This window comes from Arvicanthis niloticus, chromosome 14, assembly GCF_011762505.2.
Source record: "Arvicanthis niloticus isolate mArvNil1 chromosome 14, mArvNil1.pat.X, whole genome shotgun sequence".
Classification (NCBI taxonomy): Eukaryota; Metazoa; Chordata; class Mammalia; order Rodentia; family Muridae; genus Arvicanthis; species Arvicanthis niloticus.
Genome location: NC_047671.1, coordinates 28,209,721 through 28,225,969, shown reverse-complemented (window position 1 = coordinate 28,225,969; position 16,249 = coordinate 28,209,721). Strand labels below are relative to the sequence as shown.

The following is a 16,249-nucleotide window of genomic DNA, read 5'->3' as shown; positions in this document are numbered from 1 at the left end:
GTGTGCATGACCACACCCCACAATTACATGACTCTTATCTACCCTGTGTTCTGACCACATCCTCACCTCCAGATGACACTCTGTGACAGACAGGAACCATTTCTGGTTAATGTTATAATTCCAGTGAGGCTGGCAAATGGCCAGCTATGTTCTCACCACTAACAGGAACTCATAAGAACTTGTTGACTTTAACTGTGTAAACTATGCCTGAACCCAAGGGTTCAGCAAACTTGCCCTCGGAGTGAGATAAACGTCCTGGGAAGTGTTTAGTAAACATGGTAGGCGTACAGTACTCTTCTGGTCTCTAATGCACTGACACAAGAATGGCACAGACAGACACACAAAGTGTGACTGGGTGCCAACAAAACTTTCATTACGGAGACAGACCACAAGCCAGGCCCAGGAGTAAGTGTGTGGATTCTAGGCCTGAGTTTAGCTTCTGCTTTCAGTTTTTAGTAGTCCTGGTATAGATTTTCCCAAGGACTGTACCAAACCTTCCCTCGGCCCCTTTACCAGTTGAAGGAGAAGGCGTGAGTGGCCACTTGGCGGGCAGACACCCTCTACACTTTGTCTACATGAGTCTCACCCCAGTTCTTTAAGGCTTTTTTCTAAGGTTGTATATAAGTGCATGCACACACATTTACAGATGGGGCGGGGGCATATACAGCAGGTGCATACATTGCACCCATGTGTGACCACACTCCTGAGGGAGTATGAAGTGTGATGGCTGAGCCTTGAGCCCATGCCTGGAGTACATGCCTTGGAAGGCATGTTGTGGTAGCGAGGCACCTTCCCGCTCTGCCCACCTGCCAAAGTGGGTCCTTCTCCTCAGAAAAGATCTGGAAGTACTTCTGGGCCAGCTGCACAGGGGGCAGTGTCTGCAGCCTCAGGTTGGTCCAAGAGTGCAGGAAGCGCACCAGGTGCTTGAAGGTGTATAGTCCCAGGCGGTCATTTCCATAGTTGGATAAGTGCGTCATGAAGATGCTGATCTGTTCCGGGGAAGTGGGTAGGGCAGGGTCAGCTTCTAGGACACCCTTACTCCCACCTGTTACTGGCCACTAACACCCATAGCAAGGTACACTGTGACTATCAACAAACCGTGGGACCTTGGGCTGCATTCAGCCAAGGAAAACCCAGGTCTAACTGACTGCTAACATTACAGGCCTAGGGCACGAAGCTGGCCCGGGGCAGGAGCTATTAGTATTGTTTTATGAACCATGACAAGGGTATACACAGACTCTGAGAGGAACGCAGCTCATAAGACTGGAGGATAATACACACATGGCTTACTTCATATTGTTAGAGTAAGAAGACTTGCTTCTACCTTATAAATCAGAAAAGAAAGACCAAAAGCTTCAGGTAAAATGTGTATGATGTACGTACGTGTGTGTGTGTGTGTGTGTGTGTGTGTGTGTGTGTGTGTGTGTGTATACACACACAAAGAATGGAAAGGAAACATGAGCAAAAGAATTCACAATTACCAAAGAGGAATACCAATGCTTTCTTTGTCTGTGTCACACAGCAGAGGACACCAGTACCACAAGTAAACAGTGGGCCTCCTGGTTTCCAGGTCCCCAAGCCAGCCTCCTAACTTACAGTCAGTAGTCCTCCTCCTACCAGCTCTGGGCTGCCGAGCACTCACAGGATTGAGGAGCACGGTGAGGAAGAGCTCGCCCCCATTGATGATCTTGTCCAGCTCACTGGAGCCTCCCGGGTACTCGTTGTAGAAGATGGTGTGTGTAAAGAGGCCACAGGTCTGCCGAGGGAGGACCTGAGAGGAGGCAGGAGAGAGGCCATGGTATCTCCAGCCATGGTCAACAAGGGAAGGCTGCTTCTCAGGAGAAGGGCTGGGGCCTCCTCGGGAAGATGCTCTCCTATAAGGCCATGCAGCCCGTACTCCTGAGCATCCTTCATCCCACGGGCTCTGCAGCCTGCAGTGCTGCCCAGGTGAACCACCGCCCTTGCCTTATACTTTGCTGCTATTCTCTATACAAAATAAACCGGCCCAAAAGTAGCATAGAGGTTTCTAGAAACTTGGACCACTTGCGGTGAGGATCTCTGACCCTCTAACACAGCACTGCAGGCAATGTCAGCGCCTCAGCTACTCATGCTAATAGTTATGAACTCATGTAACCTCATGCTGTCTGTCTTCCTTCTAGAAACCATGCTCCAAGAACAGGGAATGAACATGTCTCGTAACTATCTCATGCCCAAAGTTAACATGAATCATAACCAGCCTGAGCTATGAGACCCTGCCTTAAAATAAAAAATAAAGGGATTGGAGAGATGGCCCAGCGGTTAAAAGCACTGACTGCTCTTCCAGAGGTCCTGAGTTCAATTCCCAGCAACCACATGGTGGCTCACAACCATCTGTAATGGGATCTGATGCCCTCTTCTGGTGTGTCTGAAGATAGCTGCAGTGTACTCATATACATAAAATAAATAATTCTTTAAAAAATAAAATAAATAAATAAAAATTTTAAAAGGAGGTGGAGGCAGCAAGAAGCCTCAGCAGGCCAGGGCGCTGGTCACCAAGTCTCATGACTTCAGTTCAATCCCGCTGGTAGAAGGAGAAAAATGACTCCTACAAGCTGACAAGTTGTCCTCAGACCTACCTACACACACACACACACACACACACACACACACACACACACACACACACACTTAAAATAAATTTTAAAAAATCAAGCAAGCTTTCCCAATCCCATCACAGAAGCTAAGGTCTGGCAATCTGCCCTCCCCGTGATGAAGCCTCTGAGGCAGAACAGCAGCAGAAACTGGCCCCAAACCTCTCAGTCATCCAGTGGCAGCCATGCCTTCTAGCACTGTGTACAGCCCCACAGTGTTAATGCCCACCGTGCCCTTCCCCAGCCACTTGCCATGATGCCATTGTGGATGAAGCCCCGGCGGTAACGGGCAGGCTTCAGATGCGGGTATTCCTCTGTGCTGGTCACACGGATGCTCCACACTTGCTTCCAGGCCTCATACAGCTGCACATGCACAGGGTACACACCAGAGTGGTGGGGTGCCACCGCATACCCCATATCTGTGGGGATGCCGTGCTCCTGGGGAGAGGGTGACCCGGGCAGGATGAGAATGGGAGTCTTTCCCTTTGCATCTTGTTTCTCTTTTTTAGAACACAAGAAAAAAAACAAAGGCTGGAATGACGGGGCATGTGGTCTAAGCCCATAGGTGCAAATGGGGAAACTGAGGCCTGACATGGAAAGGGAAGGGATGGAATCTCAAGAGTGACTGACGGATATAAGCCTAGACCTTGGGTCTCCTGACTCTCATTCAGTACATAAGCCTGGAACCTAGCTCAGAGGACTCTTGTTCCTGCTATCTCCTGCCTTGGCTTGGCTAATGTGGTCCAACCTTGTCTTCTGACTCTCTCTTTTCTTAAGTACCTCTGCCAGTTCCTCACAGGTTCTTCTACGGTGCCTGAAGTTGAAAGTTTGGGTCCAGGAAATGAACAGGCCTCAGCATGAGTCCTGAGGTGATCTCCTGAGCCTCAGTTTCTTTTATTTGGGTTTTGGGATTTTGTTGTTGTCTAATTTTGAGACAGGGTCTCATGTAGACCAGGTTGGCCATAACTGATCCCCCTACCTCTGCCTCCCAAATGCTGGGATTCCAGGCATGTACCACCAGGCCCGTGAACTTTAGTTTCTTGTTTATAAAGTGAGACTGCCCTCTTGCAGTGTCTAGGAGACAGTGGCTATCAAGGCAGCTCACCCCCGGCCCTGACACAGAAACAGATCTATCAAACTGAACCACAACACCACTGAGAGGTCAATGAATCCCAGCCCAAACCCTGCTCCCCTCCAGTTCTGTCCCATAGGGAATCTTACTCACGACAGCGAACTTCTTGTTCAGGGCCATCTGCTCAGCCAGCACAGACTGGTTGTGGAAGAGGTGGGGTTGCATGTGGCTCCACATGTGGGGGAACCACCAGAACTCTTTCACGTAGGACAGCAGCAGATCGTCCCCAGCATCCTCGGCATCAGTACCTACGGCAGTGGCACAGAGTGTTCAGCAAGGCTGGCTGGCCATACAGCCTCCAACCGGCCCCTGACTGCAGATGGAATATTCAGCCATGGACCACCCAGGAGCTGTGTGGAAGAGTCAACTAAGCTTTGGCACAGGGGAAGCACAAGCCTAGTCTACATTGTCCTTCCCTCAGTAAGTGCCTTGGCCACATCATCTCCTCTGCAGGCTCTTGGTGTTCGAAGTCAACAATGCCAAGTGTTTCTTGTGCTTCTCATTATGCCTACTCTCATCTTAGTCCAAAGGTCCAAACTGGGCCACATTCCTTCTCACCCACTAACCTATTCAACTTCTGAGTGAATACAGGGTGCTTACACCTCTGGCTCAGAGATACAACTACAACCACCTCTGATCTGCTCGGGGCTAAGAACACAAAAGTGCAGACAGCACCAGCAGTATTCTAGGTCCCTCTGGGCCTTTCTGCACATTTTCAGTCTCTACCTATCGCTGACCATGGTGGCCCTGGCTAGCACTCCAGAGGCTAACCTCACTGAGGACTGCGGACCATCAGTTCAGGACTGGTTCTCTTTCATTTGCCCAGCATGTAAGGAACTTGGAAGAACCCTCAACCTCGGTCCTGCTACAACAAACAAAGCACAGGATAAGAGTGGCCATGCTGGGGTGGGACAGCTATTTGTGCTTTCAATTTCTATGCTATGTACTTCTAGCCACTGAAAAAGCTCAGCAGTGCTACTTCAGCAATGAAACAGCCAAGCCTGACAACCTGAGTTTAATCCCCGGGACCCACACAGTGGAAGAAGAAAACCAACCCCCAAGTTGTCCTCTGACTTCCACACATGTTGTGACACATGAACACAAACATATGTATACACACAGTAAATAAGAATGTAATAAAAGCGTTTTAATTCATCTGTTATCTTTTATAAATTGAAATCACTTTGAAAGGTAAGGGCGAGGAGATAGAAGGAAGACATGTCACCTATGACTGCACAGGCTGCCAGGCCATATGCAAACCTTACTGCTGTTATTGTCCCCAAATGCCCTGTGCTTGGATCTCTCTTGTGGACCATGAGTTCTGGAGTCACCCATCCCCCAATCCAGTGTGCATCTGGTGCTCTCGTAACAACAATCTGAAGGGGCAGTTTGGGAGAAGCCCAAGAGGCTGTGTGGTTGTATGGGTAGTCCACCACATACCTGTGTGGAAGAATTTCCCTGAGTAGCCCAGGTTGAAGGTGAAGTTTGGGATATGTGTGCGAAGTTCATTCTGTGTATCAAACAGGGCCTAGGACAGACAGAGGAAAGACAGCAGTGAGGGGAGGTCAGGAGGCCAGACTCCTCCCACTGAGCATCTGAGGGGTATCCTGCAGGACAGGTCCACCCACAAGACTCATAGGACCCAACACACGGCCAACCGTGTATCTCTGTGATGTAGCATTTGCCTCACCTCACACCTGAGGCCTGGGTTCCATTTTCAGCATGGCCCCAAGATGCAAATGGTGGGCCCTTGTTCCGATGCTTTGAACATGAAGCAGATGCCAGCAGGGCTCGGCCACATAGGGACCCTCTCAGTTGCCAGCAGGGCTCGGCCACATAGGCACCTTCTCAGCATAAGCTTTGAGGGGGAGCACAGGCTGCACACCTAAGAAGCCAGCACCATGCCACCTCCTACACCAGACTCTATCTGGCTCGAAGAGACCTAAGCTCCAGCCTGGCTCAGCAACATGTGCCTGAGAAGCTTTTGAACTTCTCTAGGCCTTAATCGCAAAGGGGACCAGAAGATCTCTGTCCTCGTGAGGCTCTTCAGAGCAGGGATATTCGGCCTGTGACACTGCCTGACTTGTAGTAGCAACATCATAAAAAGGAGAGCTTGAGGTGAAGTCACTGATACCATAAGAAGCAATATCTTCACATTAAGGACTTCTCCTCCTCAGATGAATGCGAGACTAGATCAAACGATCCTGACCCTTCCAAGGACATACTCTGTGCTCTGTGTGCCACTGTTCCCCGTGTGAATGCAACTAGCACCCTGCCAGTCCATGGAAGGGGCTGACCTCTAGGTTAGGACTGTACTGTTCACAAGGCTTCGACACCTGCAAGAGCCTGCTTTCAGGCAGCACTGTTACCTCGGGCTTCTGACCAAGGTTAATCACTGTCTGTCAGTCACGTGATCCAGCCATGGAACCTTGAGTAAGCCTCTCCATCTCTCTGAGCCACGGTGACCTCCCCTGTAAGATGGCAGTCAGATCTCTGCTCCCTCTGCTGTGAAGATCCAATGAGGTGATGCACGCAGACAGCTGAGCACAGAGCCTAGCACTCACCCAACCCTAGCTACCCAAGTTCTCTCTACACTACAGAACCAGTACTGTGTGGCCAGAACTACACTGCCAACTGCTGGTTGGTAAGGGCATTGCATGATTGTGTTGGCAGGAGGGCTCAACTGGAGTGAACTTAAAAGCCTCAACAGGAGAGCACTAGAGAAAAGTCAGGAGTGGCATTTTCCATAAAAGCAGATCAGCACTGCCCAAGCCTGCTGTGGGAGTAGGGGAGGGAGGAGCCTGACCATGAGGTCATGCCTCTCTCCCACCTAAGTCAGGCAGCACTCTGTAAGCCTAGTGCAGGAACAGCCAGAGGCCCTCCCTGGCATTCCCCCTGACTTTAGGCTCAATGACAGGAAGGGACTTCTCCAAGTCATCTAGTCAGAGTCACACTGGGACTTGACTAAAATTGTGTCTTCACTCCCGAGACCATCCACCATGCCCCTCTCTCTTTGCAGAGTTCACTTCTGAGCAGGACAGGGCCACAACCCCAGGACCTTCCAGACTTTGGGCCAGCCCTGCCAGAGCTTTCAAGTTCTGGAAGACAACACCCAAGGATCTGCACTGCTCAGGGAAAGTGCCTGCCACACAGTCTAAAGCCCCTGGTAGCATCAAAGAGGTCTCTGTCTGTGCTAATGCATCTCTAGCTCTGTTAATCTCCTGAGAGAGGACACCCAGTCAGCAGGCAGCAGCTCTGGGGACTTAATCCCCTGTTTTGTCTCCATCTGCTTTATTGTTGTTTGCCCTCTGTGGTGGCAACCTACCCTGGTGCCTTACACCAGCATGCTGTCCTCTGCAGAGTCTCCAGTAAGACCAATGACCGGAGACAACTACATCTTAGACTCTCCTCTAGCTGGCTTCTTTCTTGGTGATAGCGCACGTGTGTGTGCAACCCCGTGTTTGCAAAGAGCCCACGCAAACAGTTTGGTAAATTGCTTCGGAATTTAACATAAGCATTTCCACTACTGGTAAACAGCTGTTAAAACACACTGTGCATGTGACTTGGGATATTATTCTGAAGAATCTTGTGGGGGCTTTGACAATAACAAACATTTTTAAGAGTTAAAAGTTGCATGTGGGTTAAAAGGCAGATTACAACCCTTGCCAGATTCATTTTTGTTTCTGCCTGGGTCTCTTCCTCCTGAACTCCAGAATACACATGCAAAATCCCTCCATATTTAACACTTTAACAAAATGTTAGATGCCTCTTGCACATAGTAAGACAGCAACTGGCTGAAGTAGGAATCAATCAGTCTACAAATAACAGCATAGGAGGTGTGGATGGGGTGTGGCCCATGACACACTCCAAGTCTCTCCTTACCTTCACATCCTCTACCTTCATGCGTGTGCCCTCCTTGCCCACAAAAATGTCATCAATGTCCACCAGGATGTACCGGTCCAAAGGCAGTGAGAGGCGCTTCCCTGTGAGGAAGGCCACAGCATCCACGAAGACAAGCTTATGCAGCCAAAAGTTGAGGTTGTTGCCAAACAGCACACGCTGGATGCCGTCGTGGAGGCCCAGGTCCTGGACCACAGTAGCATGCAGTGCAGCATGCAGGCCAGCATCTGCACCCAGGTGTGGGATGGACTCGGAGGAGCGTGTCTTGGCCAGCAGCACTGGTTCATAGGTAGAGTGGTTGGACTGGAACACAGTCCAATCCTCTCCAGGCAGCACGCCTTTCTCTACCTCACTGGGCCGTGTCACATAGAGCAGTGGGGACTTGGGGTTGATGCTGCAGTCTTTCAAGCCCAGGTTCGAATGCAGGAAAAGAGGGAAGCCTTTGAGCTGTGCACTCAGCAGGCTGTTCTCATTAGCCTACAGCAGTGTGGGGGAGAACAGCTGTCAGGCATAGCTGATAACAGTATCGTCAGCAATATTTACAACTTCACAAGAGCTACCATATCCCTGAATACATACACACAGAGACATACAGACACACATACACAATACACACATGCACAAATAGACACAGATAAACATCAACATGCAGACACATGCACACAGATACACATACAATATGCAGATATACACAGACATACACAGACACATACAGACACATGTGCATGCATGCACACACACAGACACACACATACATATACCTAACAAAAAAGCCACCCTCCCACACGGAAAGTCAGCTCTCTTGCCCACTAGTCACCACCGAGAGCAATACCATCTTTACCACTCCCTTTTCCTCAGGGGATTTGCTGCTACCCCCATTCCCCGTACATCCTCTCCTCTTCCCTGGTCTCACTACTCCTTCATGCTCTCCCTCACCTTCCAAACATCTGCCTCTAAATATGGTACATGTGCCCTTGTTCCTATACTGGTTCAATTATGTCCCCTGGGACTGGTAAACTCCTGTTTATCCTTCAAAAGCCAACACGTATAGCTGCTCCCTCCAACGGCCTCCCTAAGACCATCATGGCAACGCCTCAAATGCTGCACTGGGTTCAGAGCCTCCCTCCTACCAGCCTGAGCTACTTGGGAACAAGGCTATATTTCTTACTTTGGATCCCTGACACCCAATAGGGACGCATATTCATTTGATAAGTAACTATTTTTAACAATGAAAGAGGAACAGACAACTGCCAATACCTAACACCTGATAGTTGTGGATTCCGGGGCTAATTTATCAGTCTGCAGCTACATACTGTACCAGACATTAAGTATTTAATGAGATATAGTGAGAAAAAAGACAGACAGGAAACAGTGTAAACTGAGAAAAGCAGATGTGGTCCTCCCCTTAGAGTCAAGCAGAAAGGAGAGACAACCATCAAAACCACTAAATAAGAATAAAACATGGTTCACATCCATGGAAAAGGTCAGGGCTGCAGACCAGCACATGCTGGGCAGAAGGCTGGCTCAGGAGGCTCCTGGAGAAAGGGCCTCTGGAGCACACTACCCGATGAGTGATCAACTAGCAGGAGGTAGAGGTCAAGTCCTAAGAATAGCAAGTGAAAAGGCCCTGAGGCAGGAGACAGCACAGCAGGGTCAAGGAACAACAAGGAGCCATAAAGAGATCAAGAAAGGAGAAGAGGCAGGAGGGGTAGACCCAGGTCCCTGCAGCTGTCAAGGATTATGATGAGGTCACAGGTTCATTCGCAGCATCCAGAGAAGGAAGAAGGGCTACCCACAGGACACCTGTGGGGCTGCCCTGGTGAGCACCATGCCTGGGCACATGCTGAAGAGAGTAGGTTTCAGTCTGAGCCTCGTGCCTGGGGCAGAGCTCAGCCTGCCCAGAGAAAGTCGGTTACTAATCTTAACAGTGAGGCTTCTTCTAGTCCCACAAAGCCTCTGCAGGAGCCTGCTTTTGTAAACTGTGATAAAGAACCACACTGGATCTCCAGATGCATGGAATGCTTGCTGAGTCCCCATCCTGAGGCAGCTTCAGTACTGAGGTGCAAGAGACTGAGACCCATCCACAGAAACAACCTCTCCAGGCTCCCAGATGCTCACCACCCTAAGTCAGCACTAGCCCAGAGTGTGACCTATGTGGGGGACTGAGACACGTCAGGTCCTCTGTCTCCCGCTGCTCAGGCCTGGGAAGCCACTGAGATACTACTGCTCAGGGATCCCATTTCAAAGTCCTGGTCCTGAGCTTGCTGAGAGGTGCCAGTGGCTTGTCTAGAAACAAAAAAGCCAGGCCACGACAGCTACCACAGGCAGCCACGAAAGGATCCAGCCAGGGAAGGGAACAGAAGGCTCAGGCACTGGAGACTCTGGTTCTATCACAGGGTCCCTCTAGACTAGACCTTCTTCCTACCCCTCAGCACTAAGGAGACAGCCACTCTCCCAAAGGGGTCTCCCTGACATAAGGAAAAGCCAGCGTGAGGAGTAGGACAGAGGACAGAGGCCTAGCACAGACTTCCTGACGAGCAGGCAATCGGCCCTGAGAAACCCTACATCCGTTCTCTGAGTCTCTAGTCAGTTTGTTCCTATGTAGCATCTGAGGTCATCCAGTTAGAAGTAATAAGCTAGGTTGTCAAATCTTGGCTGGGTGGCATACTAACTATGTCACTCTGGTAAAACCACTTAATCTTTTGTCATGTTATCTGAAAACAAAGTGCCTACTCTATGTGACAGAGCAAGCAAAGCAACGTGCTGGGCACTGAACATGACCTTCACCAACCCTGGTACCTCCAGATGCAGGGCATCTATCTACTCTGTGAGGCTGACACACAACAGTGCTAGGAATGGGCACAGATGAGGACCTATCTCAAGGACTTCTCTCGGAGGCACAGTGTCAGAGGCACGTGCCAAGAGCCACACTGTGTTTACTACACAGGGAGTAGGCATACCACCCCAGCTGCCGCTGATGCAGCAACTCCAGGTGCTGGCCCTTGTCCTCGCTTCCCTCCACAGTCTTTCTTCTAGCATGGTCTAGAAGCAGAAGCTGTCACTTGCGCCATTAGCTGGACATCCTAACCAAGGTCACACTGCTTTTAAGTTTCAGAAAGATGTGGCCCAGAGTCTGGACTTTTAAGCTTGTGATCTCACCCTGACTTGAAAATCTGGAACTTGAGCCCTGGCATAGGCACTTGAGTCTGACAAGTCCAAGGAGCAGCACAGAAGCCAGACTCTGCAGAAAGAGCAATGATGCGCCTCAGCCACCAGGCGGCGCACATCCTAACAGACCAGTCACAAGCCTCAGCTCAGAGGCACCAGAGCAGGGAGGGCCGCCTTTGCCACTGAGACTGAGCATGTCCCCACTTTTCAATGGGCCCCATTCACGTTCACCTTCAACAAGGAGTTGGCATTGCATAGGGTCCATGCTCTGTTGTTTTAAGCTCCATGTCCACACCCCAGGCCTAGAGTCTAGAACACGACACTGAGCTTCTGGCACAGAGTTCCACTGAGTAAAGCCAACTAACTCAGCTCCTGGACTCAAACCTCAGAAAGACCAGGCCTGTACGGCTTGGGGCTTTTTGGACTCGAATCCCGGATAACACTTGGTAGGAGTGTGAGCTTGTGCGCTTGGATACATTTCTTAACTGTTGCTGCCTCAGTTTACCCCCTCTTAAATCAGTATACCTTCTGCTTGCCTTGGAGAATGGCTTATTAGTGTGAAGTAAGTTAATTTGTGTGAAGCAGGCAGCAGCACATGGCTCTGAATGAGCTCTCAATAACTGTCTGCCGTGCTGATGATTCTCAGGCCTGGGGCTCTAAGTCAACCTTAATGAAGTTCATGGCAGCGAAGGGTATAGAGTGCAGGAGAAAAGAAAAAAAGCACAGAGACAATGGAGCCAGCCCAACTTTCTGCTTCTGTGAAGCCGTAAACCAGGCCAGTGTTCCCCAGAGGGTGCTCTGTGAAAGAGATCAAGCTGGCTGAGAAACAAATCACACTGGGCCGCCCCACTGCAGGATTTCTAAGGGCCTTTGGTTTTTTGACTCACTCTCCCTTTTCAGCCACAGAGCCTCCTGCTGTATTAGTGCATGAAAGAGCGTGCTGTGGGAAGCCTGGGCTAAAGCAGCCTCTCCCGGCACTGAACAAAGGAACAATGGGCAGGGAGGCTTGGGACATGGGCACCTTCTGCCTGGATTCGACTCCAGGTCTGTACTCACACCATGCAATAGCTGCCCTCAGCCTTGTGCCCTTTCCAGCCCCTTCAGGCCACTTCATAGAGGACAACTTTCCTGGCTGCCCACAGAAGCCAACGTTGTCCCCCATACCCACTCTTGGGTACCCTCCTCTGTCCCCTGCGTTAGAGACTGATCACACCTCCACAGCCTCTGTGTGACCCGACGCCCACTCCACCCCTACTAAGCTAAATCTCAGCTGTGACTTGTCTGTTTCCGTTCATTACTCTGGAACCTAGCACAAGGCCCAGGACACTAGAAGCATCCAGTAAACAAATGTACCCCAAAGCCCCCAAGTCAAGTCTCTAGCTGGTGCCTGCATTCATCTTGCATGACCATATAACCATTATTCCTGTCCCCTCCTCAAGGGCAGTTCCTCCATGACAAGCTTTCAGCAATGACCCCAATCCCATGGGTGGTTCTGGGATTCACAAGCCCAGAACAGTGGCTCGCCTGCACACTGGCTTTTCTTTCTCCTTTCTCTTTGTGCAAATGGCTCTGGTTTAGGAGCACATTCTGCACAAACTCCACCCTCCACTGTCTCCAGGAGGAAGACAACATAGAAAAATCAAACTGCCTCAGATGAGTAACTTGACCTTCATGTGCCTTTACTTGGCCATCCTCTGAGATGACTGCCAGAGCAGGGTTCAGAGTGCCTAGCAGAGTATGCCTTTCCTACCTTGCACCCAGACCCAAGTCTTCAGGCAAGTGCCTACTGCACACTGAGCCCCATATATAGTGGGCAGAGCCTCCAAATGCTTAGTAAGCGATTGCCCAGCAGCAGGCAGACAACCATTTACCCTTCATGACAAGGGGGCTAAGTGCTACCACCACACTCATTCACAGTGCCAAGTGACATGTGATTGGCTGGCAAGTGTAGAGACAGTGCCGGGAACTGCTCGGAAACCTGCTCCCTGAATACCTTGAAGAAGCCAATGATGCCCACGCCGTAGGCCACACAGTACTTGTCCAGCAGCTCCCGGTTCCAGGCATCCAGGTTGACATACTTGAGGATGTTCTCATAGATGATGAGGGCAAAGCGGCCACGGCCCTTGTCAGTGAGTGTGGGCATGTCCCCCTTCCCCGGTGCAATCTCTGTTCGGTACTTGAAGCGACTGGATTCCAGGATTGCCACCACCTCCTGGCCCAGCTGTGAATAGAGGCTCTCCACAAATACCAGCACCAGTGGGTCTGTTCGGGAAGGGACAACCGCCTGCACAGGTTTGATTGGCAGGAGACGGCTAGGGGCGACAGGTGGTGGGTCCCCACAGTCGGACTCAGAAGCATCTGCCGAGGGCTCGAGGCCCCGGTTCCAACCATATAGGTAGTAGGCAGAGACAAAGACGCTGAACAGGCAAAAGACGAACAGCAGGAACAGGACAGCCTGTGGGGACAGGTGCCGACACAGCCTCCGGAGGCACGCCAGGGCAGGCATTCTGGCCCCCAAGATCTCAACCAGCAGAGGCCCAGCCTGGCCTGGTCCCCCAAAGTCCTCACACAGGAGTCCCAAAAGTTGTCCACTGACTGAGAAATGCAGAGACTTAGGAAGTGAGACGTTCAAGGGCAGTGGAGAGAAGGCTCCGGGCCCCTGGCCCTTTCGTCCAGCCAGGGGCACAGTCTACAGGCTGGTCTTCCTTCCTTCCTCTGCACCCCTTTATGTCACCATGGCAAACCCCAGCGTGGTCCTGTGCAGAGCAAAAGTGCCCCAGGGCGTCAGGGCCTCCTGGGAGCAGTCACCAGCAGGTCAAAAGACACAGGGCCAGCCAGGGGGCGCCGCATGCCGCTCTTCACGTTGGGCCCACAGGGTAAAAGCTGAGGAGCTGCTGAGAAAAGCAGAGAGTTAGAGTGGGCTTTCAGAGTCAGCTGACCACAGACACACAGGTCTTGACAAGGTGGGCTCACACTCACAAACTGCTGCCCAAGCTGGTTCTCCTTCTCTCTCTGAGCCTCAGGCTCACATGTGAGATGGAGCAAGCAACAAAAGTAGCCATGCCAGAAGGAGTCAGAAAATGAAGGCCAACAGTGCATAGGAATCATGACGCATCTATCAGGGTGACTGTTGCCTTTCATTAGTAATAGGCCAAGATGAGGCCAAGAAAAATCCAGGGCTAGAGAGATGGCTCGCGGGTTAGGAGCACTAGCCATTCTTGCAGAGGACCCAGGTACAGTTCCCACCACCCACACAGAGGCTCACCACTATCTAAAACTCCAATTCCAAGGAATTCAGTGACCTTTTCTGACTTCCATAGGCACAAGGCAAGTACATGGTATATATACGTATGTGCAGACAGGCTACAAATAATACAAACAATAAAAACAATTACAGAAAAAAAAAACAACAACACTCCAGAAGCAAACTAGGACACTGAACAATTCCAAGACCTAGGAGGAAGAGGAAAAATTCTGTATCAGGACCAAGCAGCACATCCTCCCGTCCACTAACCTTCCTACCGTCTGCTCCTTTTCCTTTCTTTGCCAGCCTTTCCTCTGAATGACCCCAGCAACCCCCTTCAAGAACAGAAGCAGCCAGAGCAGGAATCCAACCCAGAGCTATGTACAAAAGCCCACAGGAAGTTACTACCTCTGAAGTATCAGTGAACTCTCTCCGTGAGAGTCTTTCCACACTGGGGTGTGGCTGATGGCTGATAGAACAAATGTGTCTAAGGGGCCTCACATAAGGACACTCAGAAACGGGTGGCTTGCCCAGATGCAACCATGAAATCTCTCCCTCACATACATGCTTGGCAACCCTGGTCATCAGGTGACCACCAATGCCTGCCTAAGGAATGATGAGACAGGCAAGGGCCTCCCCTACACCGGGCCTTACTCACTCAGACAGCCAGAACTCTAGGTTCTAGCCCTTTCCCCAGCCTGAGCCCCACCAGGGTATCCAAGCCAGAACACCCATCTCTCTCTGGAAAGAGTGAGCAGAGACCACACACACTGTGCAACAGCTCCAATTCCCATGTTCCCACAGCAGGCCTGGATGCCGCCACCCTCCTGCCTCCCCCCCACCCCCCACCAACCCTTGTTATGTGAGTGAAAACCAGAGACTTCACATGGGGCACCCCTACAGAGCCAGCCAGAGTTCCCCCATGCCAGAAATCACGGAAGTGAGACAGACTAGACCGAGATGAGAAAACTGGGACTTTGGGGTTGGCCTTATGGGTAAAGATCTCTAATCTCCTCCCAGGTCCAGCATGGAACCACATGATAGACAGCCAAGAGCTGTACTTCTAGGAATTCATCCTGGATGTAATCACTGCAGAAGCATGTAAAGATTTCCCCATGGGAGGAGCAAGGCAGGGTGGGAGATGGGGGAAGGAAACAGGGAGACAAATAAAATAAATAAATAAATAAATAAATAAAGTGCAAGGGCTGGAAAGATGGCTCAGCAGTTACGAGCGTAGCTGCTCTACCAGAGGACCAGTGCTCTACTTTCAACGCCCACAACCATCTTTCAACACTCACAACCATCTGTAACTTCAGCTCCAGGGAGTCCTGTACCTTTTCTGGCCTCTCTGTGGGCACCAGGTAGACATGTGGTACAAAAGCATACATATAGGCAAGACACCCATACCCATAATACAAATCATAAATTTTTAAATAAAAATTTAAAGATTTACATACAATACCATAAAGAAAGCCATCATTTTTGTATACAAACTTAAAACTCATATAAAGTGCCAGGGGGGTGGCTCAATGCATTGACGTGTTTGCTAAGTTCACCTGAGTTGGATCTCTACAATCCACAGAAGAAGGCAGATGCAATAGGATCTGTAATCTCAGCACTCCCACATCACGGTAGGAGGCTGAGGCAGGAGAAGCCCCAGGAAGCTTGTGCAGCAGCTATCCTCAAGGACGCAGCAAAGCAGCAGAAACAACCAGAGAAACACTGAACAATTCCACAAAAAATGAAAGATGGCAGACGAGAGGCAACTGTGGGAAGCTGTTCTCTGACCTCCATGTGGATGCTCTGGCACGAACAGGCCAATATGCACACACATTATCACACACACACACATTATCATACACACACACACCATTATACAAACACAGGATGGAATTTCTAAAAAAAGAAAAATATACTTTAAAAAAAGATTTCTCTACAAGAATCCAAATCCCAATGCAGCTTATGACAGCCAGTGTCCAACATGGGGGTAGGCTCTCGAAACCATAGTGCAGGCCAGGCATGGTGGCACTTGTGAAATCTTAGCACCCAAGAGGGCATGGGGGGTGGGGTGGGAATGACCAGTACAAGTCTGATGCCAACCTTCTGCATGTAGTGAGTTCAAGCCTACCTAGCTAGGCCCTGTCTCAAAGACAAACAAATTGTAAAAACAAACAG

General features: G+C 50.4%; 1 protein-coding gene across 12 annotated transcripts in view; it reads right to left on the bottom strand.

The window, feature by feature from the left end:
- The window catches only part of Ndst1 (N-deacetylase and N-sulfotransferase 1), a 61,587-nt gene that overhangs the window by 13,567 nt on the left and 31,771 nt on the right, over positions 1 to 16,249 (bottom strand). For 6 of the 12 annotated variants that reach the window (XM_076912586.1, XM_076912589.1, XM_076912592.1 and 3 more), the window contains exons 2-8: positions 12,824 to 13,721; positions 7,645 to 8,139; positions 5,203 to 5,290; positions 3,852 to 4,010; positions 2,883 to 3,130; positions 1,643 to 1,771; positions 807 to 989 (exon numbers count right to left, since the gene is read on the bottom strand). In XM_076912586.1, the coding sequence (XP_076768701.1) occupies positions 807 to 989; positions 1,643 to 1,771; positions 2,883 to 3,130; positions 3,852 to 4,010; positions 5,203 to 5,290; positions 7,645 to 8,139; positions 12,824 to 13,336 (1,815 nt within the window). In that variant the 5' untranslated portion in view covers positions 13,337 to 13,721. Of the gene's footprint in view, positions 1 to 806; positions 990 to 1,642; positions 1,772 to 2,882; positions 3,131 to 3,851; positions 4,011 to 5,202; positions 5,291 to 7,644; positions 8,140 to 12,823; positions 13,725 to 16,249 lie in introns of those variants that run through there. The other 6 variants (XM_076912587.1, XM_076912590.1, XM_076912588.1 and 3 more) reach the window with 3 other exon arrangements.